This window comes from Notechis scutatus, chromosome 1, assembly GCF_049901735.1.
Source record: "Notechis scutatus isolate UNSWTSFEM ecotype Mainland chromosome 1, rNotScu1.2, whole genome shotgun sequence".
Lineage (NCBI taxonomy): Eukaryota > Metazoa > Chordata > Lepidosauria > Squamata > Elapidae > Notechis > Notechis scutatus.
Window position 1 is genome coordinate 126,983,417 of NC_142009.1, and position 16,236 is coordinate 126,999,652.

Sequence of the window (16,236 nt, forward strand, 5' to 3'; positions counted from 1 at the left end):
TGCTGAATTGTTAAATACAGCAGCTAACTGAACCTCATCGCACAGGAACTGTAAGTGCTACATTTTCTGCCTTTAGCTATTAGACTTTGACTTAGGACTCAACTGTAATTGCTTCTTTTAATGCCATCCAAGTGGTGTCCTTCTCAGGGTCCCACTAGTTGGTTTGGCTCATGTGATAATCAGGAGCAGGAGCTGCTCAGTGGCAGCACCCCAACTATAGTCTAAAACAGGGGTGTCAAACTGGCCAGGTGCATTACATGCAGGCCATGCCCCTCCCAGCTCCTCAAAGGCAAAAAATGTCACGTGATGTCACAAGACACAATTGAGTTTGACACCCGTGGTCTAAAGTCATTGTTGTTTTCACATAATCAAAGTGACTTAATTTACACAGTATTTTTTTCTGTGCCCCAAATCTCCCAACCCAAGTTGATTGGTTTAATGTGATGGGTAAACCAGATTGTTGAGTTAAATAGCCATTAATTCATCCCTTTATTTGTTTTTAAATGTATTTGAAGTGTTGGCTTTCATGTTTGGTAATAATTCCAATTAAAAATTTTTTTCCAGCCAAACCAATATGTTCATATTAATGGAAAAATAACTAGGTCAGATGCATCCAATAGGGGGAAGTAGTGCACAACTATTGAACAGGATATTAGTAGGATTCAGCTGCTTTTCTTTGAGATGTTATTTATTTTAATATATTGGGTTTGTCTAAAAGACTAAAAATAAATCCTGTCGTGCGATCATCAAAGCTGTGATATTTTTTATCTCTCAGCTCAAAGCATAGATAACAGTATTATGATTAGGGACAGGAAATGAAAAATTCATATGAGAATCGGAAATAGAATCAGACCTGATTTTTAAAGTTGTAAAGAAAAAATATAAGAAAACACATTTGTAAATTAAAAATAATATCTATCTTCACACATTTATTAACAGCAACAATGAATGTGCAGAAATAAAGAATTCTTGAAAATAAGGATGTTACTGTCTCTTAACATACTGTCTACAATATATAGTGTATTCATACAATGGTATTTCTCACTTTATTGCAAAACACTATACAGCGTGAAAGCAATCTAAAGGTATAACTTGAACAAAGTCCATGATAGACAGCAGACAAATAAAATTCCTTTTGTTTTATTCTGTAGTGCTTATAAAACTATTGCTATTGCTATTTTTATTTTTAAAAGTGTTTCCCCCTTATACACTACAAAGGCAGCTAACTGAATTAATATAAAACTATAAATAAAATAATATCATTAATCAAAAGTCTGGCCAAATTATATTAAATTGCCATTCAAAGGCCAAAAAGAAGCTCGTTTAATAAATATTTTGGGGGACCAAAATTAAGGTGCCATTAGTTGGTTCCTTGGAATTGTATACCCTGCCATTCAAATTACTGTATGAATCTTAATTGGGTCTCTCAGGTAGTCATATGGATAAAAACACCCTTTTTTACAGCAATGGATAATATTTAGTATTGATGTTTTAAAAACTAATAAGTTGAGTTCATGCAGTTTCATCCTTTGTTGAATAAATGGTACCCAGACTCTTTTTGCATCCAGGAATATCCCAAATTGTTTAATTTGAAATGAACTAATGAACTAAAACTAAAAAGACTAAACCATCTGTAGTTTTTATATGACTCACACTTACACAGCAATAAGCTAGGAAGTAAACATAAGCAGGGTTTCCTTCAGTACATAAGATTAACATTTGTACAAAAGGTTTTGGGATTAGACTAAAAATGTATCTTTCAAGGATAAATAATAATTGGCTGGATCTTCATATCCTATTTAAGACAGAATATGGTTTGTTCTCCTTAAGTGTGATGATCAAACTCATTGTGATTTATGGTGGAGGATTATTCAGAATTTGATGGTTTGTTTACTTGAAGGCATGGTTTACAAACTTAGCATTGCCGCTGATTTACTCAAGATGATGCAAAACCCATGGTTTTTGCATTGTGCAAAAATATTAGCATATTGTATACAAATTCAGAGAAACAATTATTACATTAAATTTTCTGAATGCTTCTTGTAAATATCTGGATCCCCTGTCTATAAACTCGATATGATTTAATAAGAAATGACCATTAGGTTTTTTTCTGCCTATTTTTAGCCTTATCTTTTGATTGGTAAACTTTTCCTCATGATTCAGCACAAAGGACTGATTTTCCCGATTTAAAAGGAGCTCCTGTGTAACTCTGGAAATTAATTGTAGTCAACAATTACAAAGGCTTAAATCCAACATTTAATTTGAATCTCAGAAAATCACATGTCTCTTCAACATAATGCAGGAAAAAAGTGGAATGATGCTTCTGAGATCTAAGGTCATGAATGGGTTAAGCCTTGTAACTTTCATTCTTTTCTTAGAAAACAAACATGACTTGTTTCTTTTTTAAATAATTACCAAACTAGCAGATAAATCTCACTGTGATAGCAGTGTGTGGCAACAAAGGCTATTCACCGTCTCATAATCTAATAAGGCTTAGGTATGATTGCTACATAAGGAATATAAAACCAGATTGGATCTCTTATTTTTTTTTTCCATTACTGGAATATAGGATCGTAGAAGGTAATAAACCATGCAACTACTGTAATATGGTAAACATTTATTAAAAGCTTTGAAAGTATGAATTGCAAATTCCCTTCCAAAAATACAAGGCTGTATTAAAAATAATAGATATCAGTCATGATGACTGCACTAAGTTGACGAAAGAGCAAAGGAAAAAAAAGGGCAAATCTTCTAAAGGAACTGAGGAACTGGAAAGGGTTTTGAAATGATGTACATATGGTAGTGACTCCTTTTCCTTGTTAGTAATTGATGATGCTTTATGATGTCACTTGGCTCCTGATGTGGTGACAAAATGCCTGTTTTCATTGCTGTTTCATCTGGACAACAATAGTTCTGGTCAGATGATACAATCCTGCTGAGAAAGCTGCCTTAATGTGCTAGAGATGCTGTTCCAGTCAGTATGAGTTTTCTCACCAGTTGAGCCCACTCCAAAAAGCAGCTAATGGGAATTTCTCCAGAAAGGTGATCCCAAGAGGGTGGCAAGAGTGCATTGCATAATAATGAAGGCAGGCAGGCAGGACAGCAGGCAAAGAGGCCCATGATCCGGCAAGCTTGCTGTAGGCCCATCTAAGAAATGCTGTAGGGTTCTCCAACCTTGGCAACTTTAAGCCTGGCGGACTTCAACTCCCAAAATTCCCCAGCCAGCTGGTTGGGGAATTCTGGGAGTTGAAGTCCGCCAGGCTTAAAGTTGCCAAGGTTGGTGACCCCTGCTGTAGAGGGTAATCATGCTGGGAAGAAGAAGGATGGTGAAGCAAACTGTCAAAAGTCTCAATAAAAAGAGATCTACAACCAATGGCCTGCTGCGTCTCATAGGACGCAGCCCAGATGACACAGCAAAAGGCCTGGCTGTAATCTCAGACCTTGATCCATAAAGGTAAACAACGTTTTCCCTTCCAGCGGGGAGGTAAAATCAAAGATCCCTCCCTATCTCCCTTCTGCGCGCCCCCTCCCCTCCCCCTCCCCCTCCCATTCATCATCATTTATTGCAAGCCGTCCCAGGAAACGGCAGGGCTGAAAGGCTCTTCCAAGCCGGGAGCGCCTTCCTCTCCCCCCGTTCTCCCTGCCTGCGTTGCATCCTTTCTTGTTTACATTGCGGGCGGTGCGGTTTTCGCTTGCCCGGCGGCGATTGGGGGGAGGGTTGGCATCTCTCCAATCCTCCAGCCGTAAAAAAAAAAAAAGACGCGATCGTCATAAAACGGAACGGGCGGCGCGGTGTTTTCATTCCCAGCCACCTGCCTTTTGTGCTCTTCCCGGCTGCCCGACGCGCCGCATTTCCTGCCGGCCCGGTGACCTGGGGCGTTGGGGAGCGTTTTTGGGGGAAGAAGTGAAACCCCTTCCAGAAAGGAAGGAAGGAAAGGGACTTACCAGGGCGTGGTTTCGGCAACTGCCCTGCCCCGCATCCTGGATATTGGGGGGGTGTTGGCATCCTTCCCTCCCCCGCTACTCATCCAAGAGCGAACGGCTCGTTTTTTCCTGTCGCCTGGTGGGGGAGCCAAAGGTCGCTTTGTGACCCGGAGCTGCTGCTATTGCTTTTAAAATTTTCTCTCTTCCCGGCCCCTTTTCCCTCTGGCTTGTGATTCTTTGGGCAACTCGGGTGGATCCTTGTGTGCCGGTTGCCTCCCCACAGATGCATTTCCACTGAGCCTGTTTCTCCGCGCCGTTGCAGGCTGTGGGATTTAAGCCCAGCCCGGCAGCGTGTAAGCAACAATGGTGAGCCATTTGTCCACAGATCCTTTAAAAAAAACCGGGTTAGCCTACCAAGTCAGTAGCGGTCGGGTAGGTAGTGTCCGGCTTCAGGTTTGATTTTCCTCGAGGGCGATCTAAACAGCGAAAACCGCTCGGTTCTGTAGGGGGGGGGGGAAATGTACTCGCTTCCGTTGTTGCTTGTCGCTACTATGCTTACGGTTCTCGTTTTCCCTCCTCTATTCTTCTTTAGAGCTCGGGAAACGTATCTTACAGATGCTCCGTTTCCTCCTCTGCGGATTTTTCCGATGATGATGATGATTTCAGCCAAAAATCTGGCTCCCTCTCTCCGGCTCCGGGCGACACCCTACCGTGGAATCTACCTAAACACGAGAGATCCAAGAGGAAAATTCAAGGAGGGTCTGTGCTGGATCCAGCTGAGAGAGCTGTGCTCAGGATAGCCGGTAAGAGAGAAATGGGGGCAGAGGATGAGGTACGCCGAAAAGAGGTTAACTTCCATTGCACGGTGGGTTTAGTGTATTGGCGTTGGTGTATTTACACAGGAGGAGTGTAAAGTGATTGATCATTGCTTGCTTATAGTGTACTTCTATGTATTCTATGCCGAATAGGAGTTAAGTTCAGAGAGATTTAGCATTGTAAGATCGCTGTCCAGCGGGCTCTGCTTTTGGGGACCGGTGACTAAGCTATTTTAGCCTGCTCTTCTGTCTTCTGGGCGGATAAAGGTGTTTTGAGCTAGACGCGGAACGGCGGCAGCGTGTGCAAATGCAAGCCTTGACAATTTCGCGCAGTGCATTAGAAGTGAAGATCGCGAAAATCCTCCGATGCAACGAGCGTAGATGGCTAACGTGTGTGTGTATATACAGAAAACTTGGTTGCACCCCCCACCCCCACCCCGAAAACGCTCGTGCTATTGGTACTGTGGGAATTGCTTTCGGTTGTTAGATGGTGTGTGGGCGCGTTTGAATGGAGCTCCTCCTTCGTCCGACTGGCCTTGTGCTTGAAGGGATTTTCCATGGGTTCCGACCGCCACGTCGGACCACGGACCGCCCCCAACCAAGAATAAAAGGAAGAGGATCTGGCTGGGCGCCCCAATATCAAAGAAACCAGTTTGGAGTTATTTTTATTCGTCCTAAAAGCCAGACTCCAGAAGCTTGCTAGAGCGAGCAGCTAGACTGGATCTCCAGAAAGGGGAGCGAAGGAAGCGTTGCCCGCGGTGGTGGTCAATTATTTTTCCCAGGGAGACCTTCGAAAACGAGAGCCCGTAGCAGTCAGTCCTTCCTGAGAAACGGACCTACTTTGCAGCGTTTATAAAAAAGAGCGTGGACTTTTTCCACCCGCCTTTCTTTGCTTGCAAATTAAGGTCACCCCAGCGGCGGCTTTCGCGTCTTCGGAAAGTGAAAGGGCGTGAGAAAGGGATTTTTGCTCGCGGTCCCCAGTCCCCGCTGTTCCTTGGCTCCGGGACTGCGGTCGGCAAATCACTTCCGGAACTTGCCCTGGCGGAGATGAAACAGAGGAGGAGGAGGAGGGGAAGGAGGGGACAAACTCCCAGCCTGCTATTCCGGTGACCGCCAGAGCTGGCTTGCGGTGGCCACAGCGGCGCAAGGAAGAAACCCGAGGCGTCCTCTGTTGTAGTTGATGCTCCGGGAAAATATGGGGCGCTGCAAAGTCACACCCTGTTAGGTTCTTGGGAATCGCGGGCTAGTAAATTAAGGCGGGCCCCGGGGGCGGGGATGATAACCAGGATCGCTCTCCGGAGTTCTTGTGCGCCGGAGATGATCTCTTTGATGGTGGCGTGGGTGCAACTGGGAATAGGGTCAAGGGTGGCCGGGGCGAAGGTGGATTCGGGATTATCTGATGCAACGGGGGGTAGGCGGCTTAGTTTAGGACAGGGGTCTCCAACCTTGGTCACTTTAAGCCCGGAGGACTTCAACTCCCAGCAAAGCTAGCTGGGGAATTCTGGGAGTTGAAGTCCTCCCGGCTTTAAAGTGACCAAGGTTGGAGACCCCCCCCCCCGTCAAGGAAGCGTATGAGATGAGGAAGAGGGGGGTTTGCTCTGCAAGTAAGCGCATGCGTGGTCCTTATTGAACAAGGCCTGTTATTCTGAAACAGTGACCGGCGGTGACACCTGCAGGACTTTGGCTCCGCCTTTTGGCCTTCCGCCATTCCCGGCTCTAGCGCGGAGGTTGTTGTTGTTGTTGTCATGGCCAGCCGAAGTGGGTGGATCGGCAAAACCGATTCTCCTCCTCTCCAGACGGGGGTGGAGGTGGGGGGAGGGAAGGGGGCACGCGCCGAGTTATTCCTGGCCTTGCGACGAGGTGTCCGGAGCATCCGAGAAGGGGCCCGGTGGAGGACAGGAGAGGAGGAGACGGCCGGCTCGCCGCTCAATAGAGGCGCTGTGCCCGGGTAAAACGAAAACAACCGCTCGGAAAAGACCGAGGGGAAAAAAAAAAAAGGAGCCGAAGGCAGGGAGGGCTGTGGAATAATAACGCCAGCTCCGCAGGCGAGATCTCCTCCCGCAAAGCAGAGAAAAGGGTCGGTGGAAAGTGCGTTTTGAAGTGCAAAAGTACAAAAGCCCCGTTTGACCATCCCTGGGGAGGCAGGTTTCTCTCCCTCTTCGGGAGCATTTGCAAACCGGGGGGGAGGGGTTGGAAAGGAGGAACCCTTGAAGGTGGGTCTGGTATGTGAGTGACAGCTGTTTCAAAAGACGACAGGAAAAAAAGAAGAAAACAAGTCTTGGCCAAATAAGAGAAAAAGTTGGGCTAAAGTAGCCTAATATCTAGAAACAAGTCAAGTAATAACCAGCAGTCAGCATTGGTTTGTTAAAAACAGATCATGCCAAACCAATCTTATTTCATTCTTCAACACAGTGACTAAATTAGTAGACCAGCAAAATACTGTGGACATATTTAGATTTCAGCAAGGCATTTGACAGAGTAGACCACAACCTACTTCTTAGTAAGCTAGAAAAAGTGGAATAGATAGCACCACCACTAGATGGATTCGCAACTGGCTGGCAAACCGTACTCAACTAGTAGTCCTTAATGGGTCTAAGCCTACATAGAGGGAAGTAAGCAGTGGGGTGCCACAAGGTTCCGTCTTAGGCCCAGTACTCTTCAATATCTTCATTAATGACTTAGATGAGGGAATAGAAGGGGAACTTACCAAATTTGCAGATGATACTAAGCTGGCAGGAATAGCTAACACCCAAGAAGATAGGCTCAAGATCCAGATGGATCTTGACAGACTAGAACACTGGGCCATATCTAATAAAATGAAATTCAATATGGAGAAAAGTAAAGTCCTACACTTAGGCAAGAAAAATCAAAAGTACACATATAGACGGGGTGAAACCAGGCTCAATAGCAGTAGCTGTGAAAGGGATCTTGGAGTCTTAGTGGACAACCAGCTAAATATGAGCCAGCAGTGTGCAGCCCCCGCCAAAAAAGCTAATGCAATCCTAAATTGTATTAACAGAGGGATACAGTCAAGATCAAGGGAAGTACTAATACCACTCTATCAAGCCTTAGTAAGACCATACCTAGAGTACTTGCATCCAGTTGATCACATTATAAAAAAGATGTTGAGACTAGAAAAAGTACAGAGAAGAGCAACCAGGGTGATTAGGGGACTGGAGACTAAAACATGAAGAACTGTTACAGGAACTGGGCATGGCTAGTCTAGTAAAGAGAAGGACCAGGGGAGACATGATAGCGGTCTTCCAATATTTGAGGGGCTGCCACAGAGAGGAAGGGGGGTCAAGTTATTTTCTAAAGCGCCTGTAGGGCCAGACAAGGAATAATGGCTGGAAACTGAACAAGGAGAGATTTAACCTGGAAATGAGGAGAAACTTTCTGACAGTGAGAACAATCAACCAATGGAACAGCTTGCCCTCAGAAGTTGTGGGAGCTTGAGACTTTCAAGAAGAGATTCTACTGCCATTTGTCAGAAATGGTGTAGTGTCTCCCACTTGGGGGGTGGTGGATTAAATGACCTACAAGGTCCCTTCCAACTGTGATTATCTGTTAAAGGTTCGGTTAATTCAAGATTGGCAGTGCACTCCACTCCTCATTGGTGTATTCCTAGGTTGCAGGCGCTGAGTACGTACGCTGGGCTCAGATCCAGCTTTCTATATATTGTGCATCAGCGAGGATAAATCTTAATGCATCCCCAGAGTTTCACACACACAAACACACACACACACCCTACTTTAACCACACTCAAGCCCCGATTCCGGCAATCGGGGAAGAGGAGGGAGGGCGCTCCTTAACACGACAGCCCCACCGAGTCCCTTTCCTGTCGGGACCGAGGGTCTCCGCGTTCCGCTGAAACGTTTCATGAAACCCTGCCTTTTGCCTCGCGTGGCCCCTTCGAGCAGAGGCTTTAGGCGGCTTGACTTGGGGGATTAAAAGCGCGCTGCGATTGACTCGCACGAGGCCGCCCGCTCTGCTTTGCTTTGCTTTGCAGCGAGAGAGCCGGGAGAAAAGCGAATGCGGCAGAGCCGTACGGATTGCGGGAGCAAAGCCCGAGCCGGAGGGTCACCTCCAAAGCCGGCCGGTGGCATCCGTGAACCCTTCCCCTCGACCGGCGCGCCTGCGTTCCTAAAAACCCCGGAGCCGAAAGCTGGTGAAATCCGAGAAAAGGGAGGTGGGGGGGAGGGAAGGCTGTTTCCCGATCGGCGGCTCACACGTGCTCCCACGCCGCCGGAGGAGGGAGCCTGCCTGGGCGTTTCCTCGGTCCGCTTGCTCCGCCGTAGACCCCTCCTTCCCTCCAGCCTCCTTGCGCCGCTCTCCGGCTCTCGCTCTCTCCAAGGCTTTCCAGGCGGCCCGGAGCCTCGGCGCGACCTGTGATCGAGGCTGGGTCAAAACTTCGAGCATGGCTGGTTCTGTTTCTCCTGGGGGTCGCGCCTACACCGAGGAACAGGAGTACTTGCAGGCTTACGAAGATGTGCTGGAGAAATACAAAGGTAGAGTAAAGTGTTGGTGTAAAGGAGGAGGATTTATGGGGCTGCAGTGCTGATGATCTGGAGCGGTAACTGCTGGTGGAGGGGGGGGGGGTGGCGTGTTGCAGAGGAACAGGTGGCGGAATCGGGTCCCTGGGACTTGCAGCTTGCTCTAAAAGGGCTGCTAATAGAAAGTAGGCAGAAGTAAGGTAGATAGAAGCCTATTGAGATCTCTTGTCTTCCAGAAGTGGAGGGGTCATAGAATATGGCTCCTCTTCTTTCCGTAAAGCATTTGGAAGTTCTTACATTTTTCATCCCTTTCTGGGATGAAAAAGAAAACATTGCTGATAGGTCACTGAGTGATGATGATTCTGTGCTGCATTATATTTGTCTTCCGGTTTTCATTTTTGCATGAGCTGATGTCTGAATAACAAAACAAATTCTGGCAAAGTAGGTCTTCCTTCCCTTCCTCCCTCCCTCTCTCTCTGTCACACACACACCACAATCCTTTATTGTGGGAAGTGATAACACCAATTTAAAAATAAAAAATGCACGTTGACACTTTCCATTGCCATGCATATCTGTGCTTAAAACTCCATCCTGTTGAAGCTCATAGACAACTATTGTTGGGAGGATGACTTAGCATCTTGCATTGGGCAAGGGCAACAGCAGAAGGCCTTTTGGGAAAAACTCCCTGGAATATTTAATCTACATAGTGAAATTCATTTCCTTCTATTTATTTAAAAAAGCTGGCTTTATTGTTCTCTTATGAGATATGAATAAAACTGTAGATTATGCTAGATACTCATTTGAAGTCAGTAGATTTCAATGAGATAGCTATAACCAACATTTATTGCAAAACTCAAACATTTTGTGGGCTCCTGCTCTTTTATAAATTGCATCTGTAACACTTAACAGCTCTTCCTGCCAGCAAGTAGTAAGAGAAAGTCTGGAAAGGTTGTATTCACATTAAGCAGGCTTTTAAGTGATGTCTGTCAATATCTTTTAATGAGATGAGAGTGACCCTTTTTAGCATTCATTATTGAAAGAGAAAAAAATCCTCATATTCAATCTTCAATCGATTTCACTAGTTATAGACTAGTAATCTATAATGAGTCACTTAGAATATATGAAGCATTACATTCCTTTGTGTCTATAACCAATTGTGGCTGTGCAATGATAGACCATGTGCTACATCTAACAATTAAATAGCATTAGGCTTCAATTAGCCAAGTTTTTGCTGGATTGGTTTTAAAGGAGGAATATTGTTAGGTGGTTCTCTGCTTTAGTGATAAACATTGAGCTGCTCAGATAAGTGGATATAATAAGTATCCATGATGTTATCTGGGACCTTAAATATTTAAATAACAGATTTCTTGAAAAAAAATCTAGTTAGAAGTGTTGAAGGAAGTAATAGTTCTAAACCTGTATAACATCTTTTTTTTTAATTTTAATTTTTTTTCCAAATTCTAAGTTATCAAATTATGATAGCATAATTCAATGTATAATGAAAACATTTAAACTTTATAAATTAATTGTAAATGGTGTGGCAATAAAAAAACCCACAATCCTTTGTATGTTTACTTCAAATTAAACCTGTTCACTTATTTGTATTAATTGTCTCATTTAATTTATCTCTTTATTACTATGTAAGAATTCTCTGCATTCCTAGTCAAAGATTCTGAAGCCTCTGTACCACCCTGATTTTTATGCATTTTGCACATATATTCCCATTGATCAATTATTTTTCTCCATTTATGTTGAAACTTCAGGAATTACAGAAAGCCCTACAGTTGTGAATCCCTTGGACACAATTATGAAGGCTTTGCAGTGGGCTTTAGAACTGAGTACACATTCACTGCCTCGGCTTGGACTTTCCTATTATATGTGTCTAAATATTGATGGGATATTTTTTCCTTCTAACACAGTGATAGGTCAAAAAGAAAGTTGTAAATCCAAATTCACACTCTATTAATATTAAAAGTCCATGCTAGTTCAGTAGACTTGGAATAGCACTGTGATGTGGCTGGAGTTAACGTAAACAGAAAACGTACCTACATTGGCAGAACACCAAAGAACTGGTAAGATCTCTTGCTGAATTAAGGGATGTGAAATCTATTGGATACCCAAATTAGAGCATGAAATTGTTTCTAGAAATTGAGATGATCTGTTACTTTTTCGTAGATAGGAGATGCACTGTTCTCCCAAGAACCATATGAAGCAGGCACATTATGTCTTGACATTTGAAAGATAGAAAAAGCTTTACAATGATAAAAAAGAACAAGGATTATCTAGCCTAAACCTCAGCAAATCCTGTTCTTTTTCTTCTTTTAAAATGGTGGACCAGTGTCGTCATGGATGACTTTATTTGAAAATTTGGGAAATATTGTATAAGTCACTTTGAAAACCACCCACAGGCTTTTGGACTTACAAAAATGGAAAGAAATGGAAAAGTCATTACAAAAGAATGTAGTCTCAAGCCATCAGTATATCATTGGAATAACCGTTATCCTGATTTGGAATGGTTACTGACCTAATCTACAAAGAACAGCTATAATGCAATAGGGAATGGCATTTCATATAATGTTGAATATACTATTCCTTGTGCAGTATTGTGCTATCTTTCATCAAAAAGATGTTCAGCTTCTGCTTCTGCATTCAAAGATATAATCATATGCTTGATTTTTAAAAATCTTGAAGTACTCTTGCACATTATTAGAGTACTAAGTTTTGTGCAGCCCAGCTGTTAAATACTATAGCAGTGTCAGCTGTAAAAACCTGACTGCTGATCTTGTGGGTGGGAATCACATGACACTGAGTATGATTAGCAGATGACTACTCTATGATTTCAAAATCACATTCAATGAGGTTTGATAGCTTACTGATATTTAAGATGAATACTTACTACATATATACATTTCCACAATTGCTTTAAGGATAAAACTTAATGTCTGTCTTCAAACATTGCTAAGTAAGATTTAATTGTGATAATGAATACCTGACAATTATTCCACCATCATGTGGCATTAAACATCTATGAAAGATATATTGGGATTCATAATAAGGCCACCAATTGGTTGCATCTGATACATTAACATTTTTGCTATTTTATACATAGAATCTCTAGAGCAGGGGTGTCAAACTGGTGGCCTGCGGGATAGATGCATTCACGCGCAGTCCATGCCCACCCCAGCTCCCCGAAGGGAAAAACTACCACAAAACATCACACGCTGCAAGTTTAACACCCGTTAGAGTTTCTGTTGAAGAAAAATTGACCATCTTGGTTGATAAAGAATTAAGTACAAATACACCACTTATTCATGAGCAGAGAATAGCTTCTTTGCTGTTTCTCTGAAAATGATCCAAAGTGATGTCTTTCTTTTTTAATGCTGTACAGTCTACTTAACTTTCTTCTTTAAAAGACAATATTAATTTTCTCAGTGGTTCAAAATCAAAGTGGTAGAACAAGATACCATATTTAAATTATGATGTAACAAAACCATGTCTTGAACGAAACATTTAGCTTAAAAATCCCAATAGTCTCAGAGTGTATTCTTGACAGTTTCAGTAGGGAAGAAGAGTCATGTAGAAATATGTGAGCATGGATGTTTTATTTGCAACATATTTATTTGCATGTAACTTTTCATTCATTTACAATGTATTTATTAGTCATACATGCCCTTCAGCTAAAATAACGGTTTTATCATGAGACCTGGACCAGTTATACTAAAATCACAGAAGCTTGTTAATTAAATTTCTCTTCCCCTTTCATAGTTGGAGATGGGAACGAATCCAATTTTGTTGAAGATATCCACCAATTAAAAAGAGTTTATCCTTCAAATGAGCTCACTTTTAAAAAATGTCTTTTTTATTAATCAGTTTCTTTGGAATAAAACATCAAGTCTCAGTTTAATTGGGACTGATGGTCTTGGCAATCTATGATCTCTCAGCCTCATTCCCCACCATTACATCTGAAATACGAACATAGTATAATAATCTGATAGAGATAAGGATCCCACTATCCAAAGCAAGATGTCAACTCATAAAACATTTCTATGCTTGTTTTAGAGTTGCCATGAACATGGTGGGGGGGGGGGGGAGAATGTGAAAGAGCAGTGCAGCAGTTTGGAACCGAAAGTGCATTCCATACTTAACTTGCAAAGATTATAACTAAGCTACCAGAATTTCTGTCGTGCAAATCTCTAATTGGAAAACAGGATTGATGACTCTTGGCTATGAATGTGTTTCGTTGGAGAATATGAATTATGATACACCCAGAGGGATGGGGGGAAACCAGGGTCAAGGGTGATAGTGAATTATGTGTCTCAGAATTGGCTTCATACAGATCATGCCGACATGTTCACTCCTAATAAATTCTTTGACGTTTTTGAAGCTTGGCTCGAGGCTCATGATTTAATTAGGGCATCTGCCGGAATCCTGACACAAGAAACTAGCAAGCATGGAATTTGCTACTAAACCATCAAAGGTCCAAATGAAAATTTATGCCGGGGTGTCAGACTTGATTTCATTGAGGGCTGCATGAGGGTTGTGTTTGACCTCGGGGGCTGGGGTGGGCGTGGCCAGCTTAATTTCACTCATGTTAGGGGCATCTGTGGTGGCCCAAGCTCTCTGCCGGTCAGAATGGGCTCCTGAACTCTGGCCTCCCACCCTCTGCCAGTGGTCCTGGCAAGCTTAGTTTTTGCTGGCAGAGGCACCGCAGGCCAGTCCTTCACTGTTTCCAGGGTGTACCTGTGGGCCAGATCTAAGCACCCTGCGGGCCGGATCCAGCCTTGAGTTTGACACCCCTGGTTTATGGGACCTTCTGACAGGTAGCTGTTCATACATTGCTGCTGATATTTTCTTCAAATCTTTGTAGCCTTTATTTTGAATAGTATGGTGCAAAGGAATAAATTGGGGATAACAATAGAGACAGGCTTAGAAGAATTATCAGGCGGTTCTGGTGAGGAATACCTAACATGAAGCTGAATTTCTATGGGTTCATGTTCACTTTTTGTTTATTTTAGAATCTCAGAGATCATTTTAAAGTTTGGATTGGATAGAATTTGGATTTCCCCCCAAGGTTTGAATTAGATAATGTTCATTATCTGCCTAGAACATTTAGCAAAATCGTCATATAAATAATACAGGGAGTCATTGAGCTAAAAAGCAAGGAAATATAGGATAGGTAATGGTGGGGGTGGGCGGGTGGGGCCAATTGCTCACTGGAGCTACCGGTTCGCTAGAACTGGCAGCATATTACCACTGGGTGGGACACATGAAGAGTTTAGTCTGGTGGTTAAGGCACCAGGCTGGAAACTGGGAGACCAAGTGTTCTAGTCCTGCCTTAGCCATGAAAGCTACCTGGTTGACCTTGGGGCCAGTCATTCTTTTTCAGCCAAACCTATCTCACAAGATTGCTATGGGGAAAATAGCAGGAAGAAGTATTAGGTATGTTTACTGTCTTAAGTTGTTTATAAAACATAATAAAATATAAATAGATGAGATATAAATAGAATAATAATAGCAAAATTAAGTCTGGTGTGTAACATCTGCACTTTGCTTGGGACAGGTAATAATTGTATCTAAAGTAACCATATGGCAAAATTCATTTGCTTCATATGGGGCAGAATCTCTCTTCTATCAATCTTTGTATACTTGAAGATGAATATGAATGGAAAAAATTACATAATTCTGTTCTTTGATTCCTATCGTTGCCTACTTTTGCAGAATATTTAATCTAGGTCATCTATAAATAAACATTAATTTAAGCGGAATACAATATTTACATATTTTGTCAATTTACTGTGTTTTCTGAAAATTCTCGTACAGATCGCCTATTTTTTATTTCAAATAGCAATAGCATTTAAATTTATACACTGCCCCATAGTGTTTTACAACCCTCCTTTGGTGGTTTACAATATAAATATAAACAATCTGGGCCTCATTTTATTGACCTCTGAAGGTTGGAAAGCTGAATCTTGAGCTCCGTCAGTATCAAACTCCAGGATGTGGGCAGAGTTTCCTGTAATACTGCATATTTGCCACTGCACCAGCAGGGCTCATAAGACATTAATTCTTTGTTTTGATTCAGATCACATAGAGAGCTGCAACTGGGGTTTGGAAACTTATAGGAAGAGTTGAGTTTGGGCAATTATTAGGCAAATTCAGACATTATGACTTAGCATTCTCTATGAACCCAGCTGGTTTTACTCATCTCAGCTAGATTTCCCCCCAAAAACTAATCTGGAATGTTAGATGAATAAGGCCAACTGGGTTCATAGAGAATGCTAGTCATTAATGTATGAGTTTGCATTATATTCGTGTTTAAAAGAGTAACATCTATGAATGTCATATCGTTGTATGCTTGGAATATTTTAAAAAAGACAACGCCTTGTTTTTTTCCCTTTGGGAGAAAATATTTCATGCAATAATGTAATATTAAAATATTTGGACTTTGTAGGATTAGTATTGTTCAATGTGATACAATGGATTTCTGAAGTTTTGGTTTTCATTTTGCATACATCTTGTCTAAAGAAACAGTAAGATATAGGGTGTGTTATGACAAAACCTGAGGATCTCTTTAGAAAAAAACTCTTTGGACTTGCATGTGTGTTGATGCACCACAGATAAGCTTGAGAATCACAGCTCACTGGACAGAATTCTTCCACTGAAGAATTACTGCTGTATTTCTTGAAGGTTTAAAAATATGTTTCTAAAATAAAAATGAGACCCCTTTTTCTGTAATTTATATTGGTGGCTTAATACTTTGGAAGTCAAAGGGGAATGCAGAGCTCTCTCACTTTTGTAACATTTTAGTGTTCAGTAATAATTCTACAGTTACGCATATGCAAAGATATCCATTGACATTGGTTATTTTCATAGATAACTGAAACAACCTGAAGCAATACATTCAGGTATCATGGAAAAAAAAACTTATAAATCAATAGATATTTTACAGTGGAGTGGTATTCTTTGCCTGCAACCTTTTTTAAAAAAAATATCTCCTGATAGTC

The 16,236-nt window shown here is 42.2% G+C and overlaps 1 protein-coding gene across 19 annotated transcripts in view; it reads left to right on the top strand.

Annotated features, from left to right (window-relative positions):
- Positions 1–16,236, top strand: part of DST (dystonin) — a 333,803-nt gene that overhangs the window by 26,035 nt on the left and 291,532 nt on the right. For 10 of the 19 annotated variants that reach the window (XM_087945546.1, XM_087945452.1, XM_087945460.1 and 7 more), the window contains exon 4: positions 4,517–4,727. In XM_087945546.1, coding sequence (XP_087801672.1) covers positions 4,517–4,727 — 211 coding nt within the window. Of the gene's footprint in view, positions 1–4,054; positions 4,291–4,516; positions 4,728–9,030; positions 9,248–16,236 lie in introns of those variants that run through there. The other 9 variants (XM_087945485.1, XM_087945491.1, XM_087945530.1 and 6 more) reach the window with 2 other exon arrangements.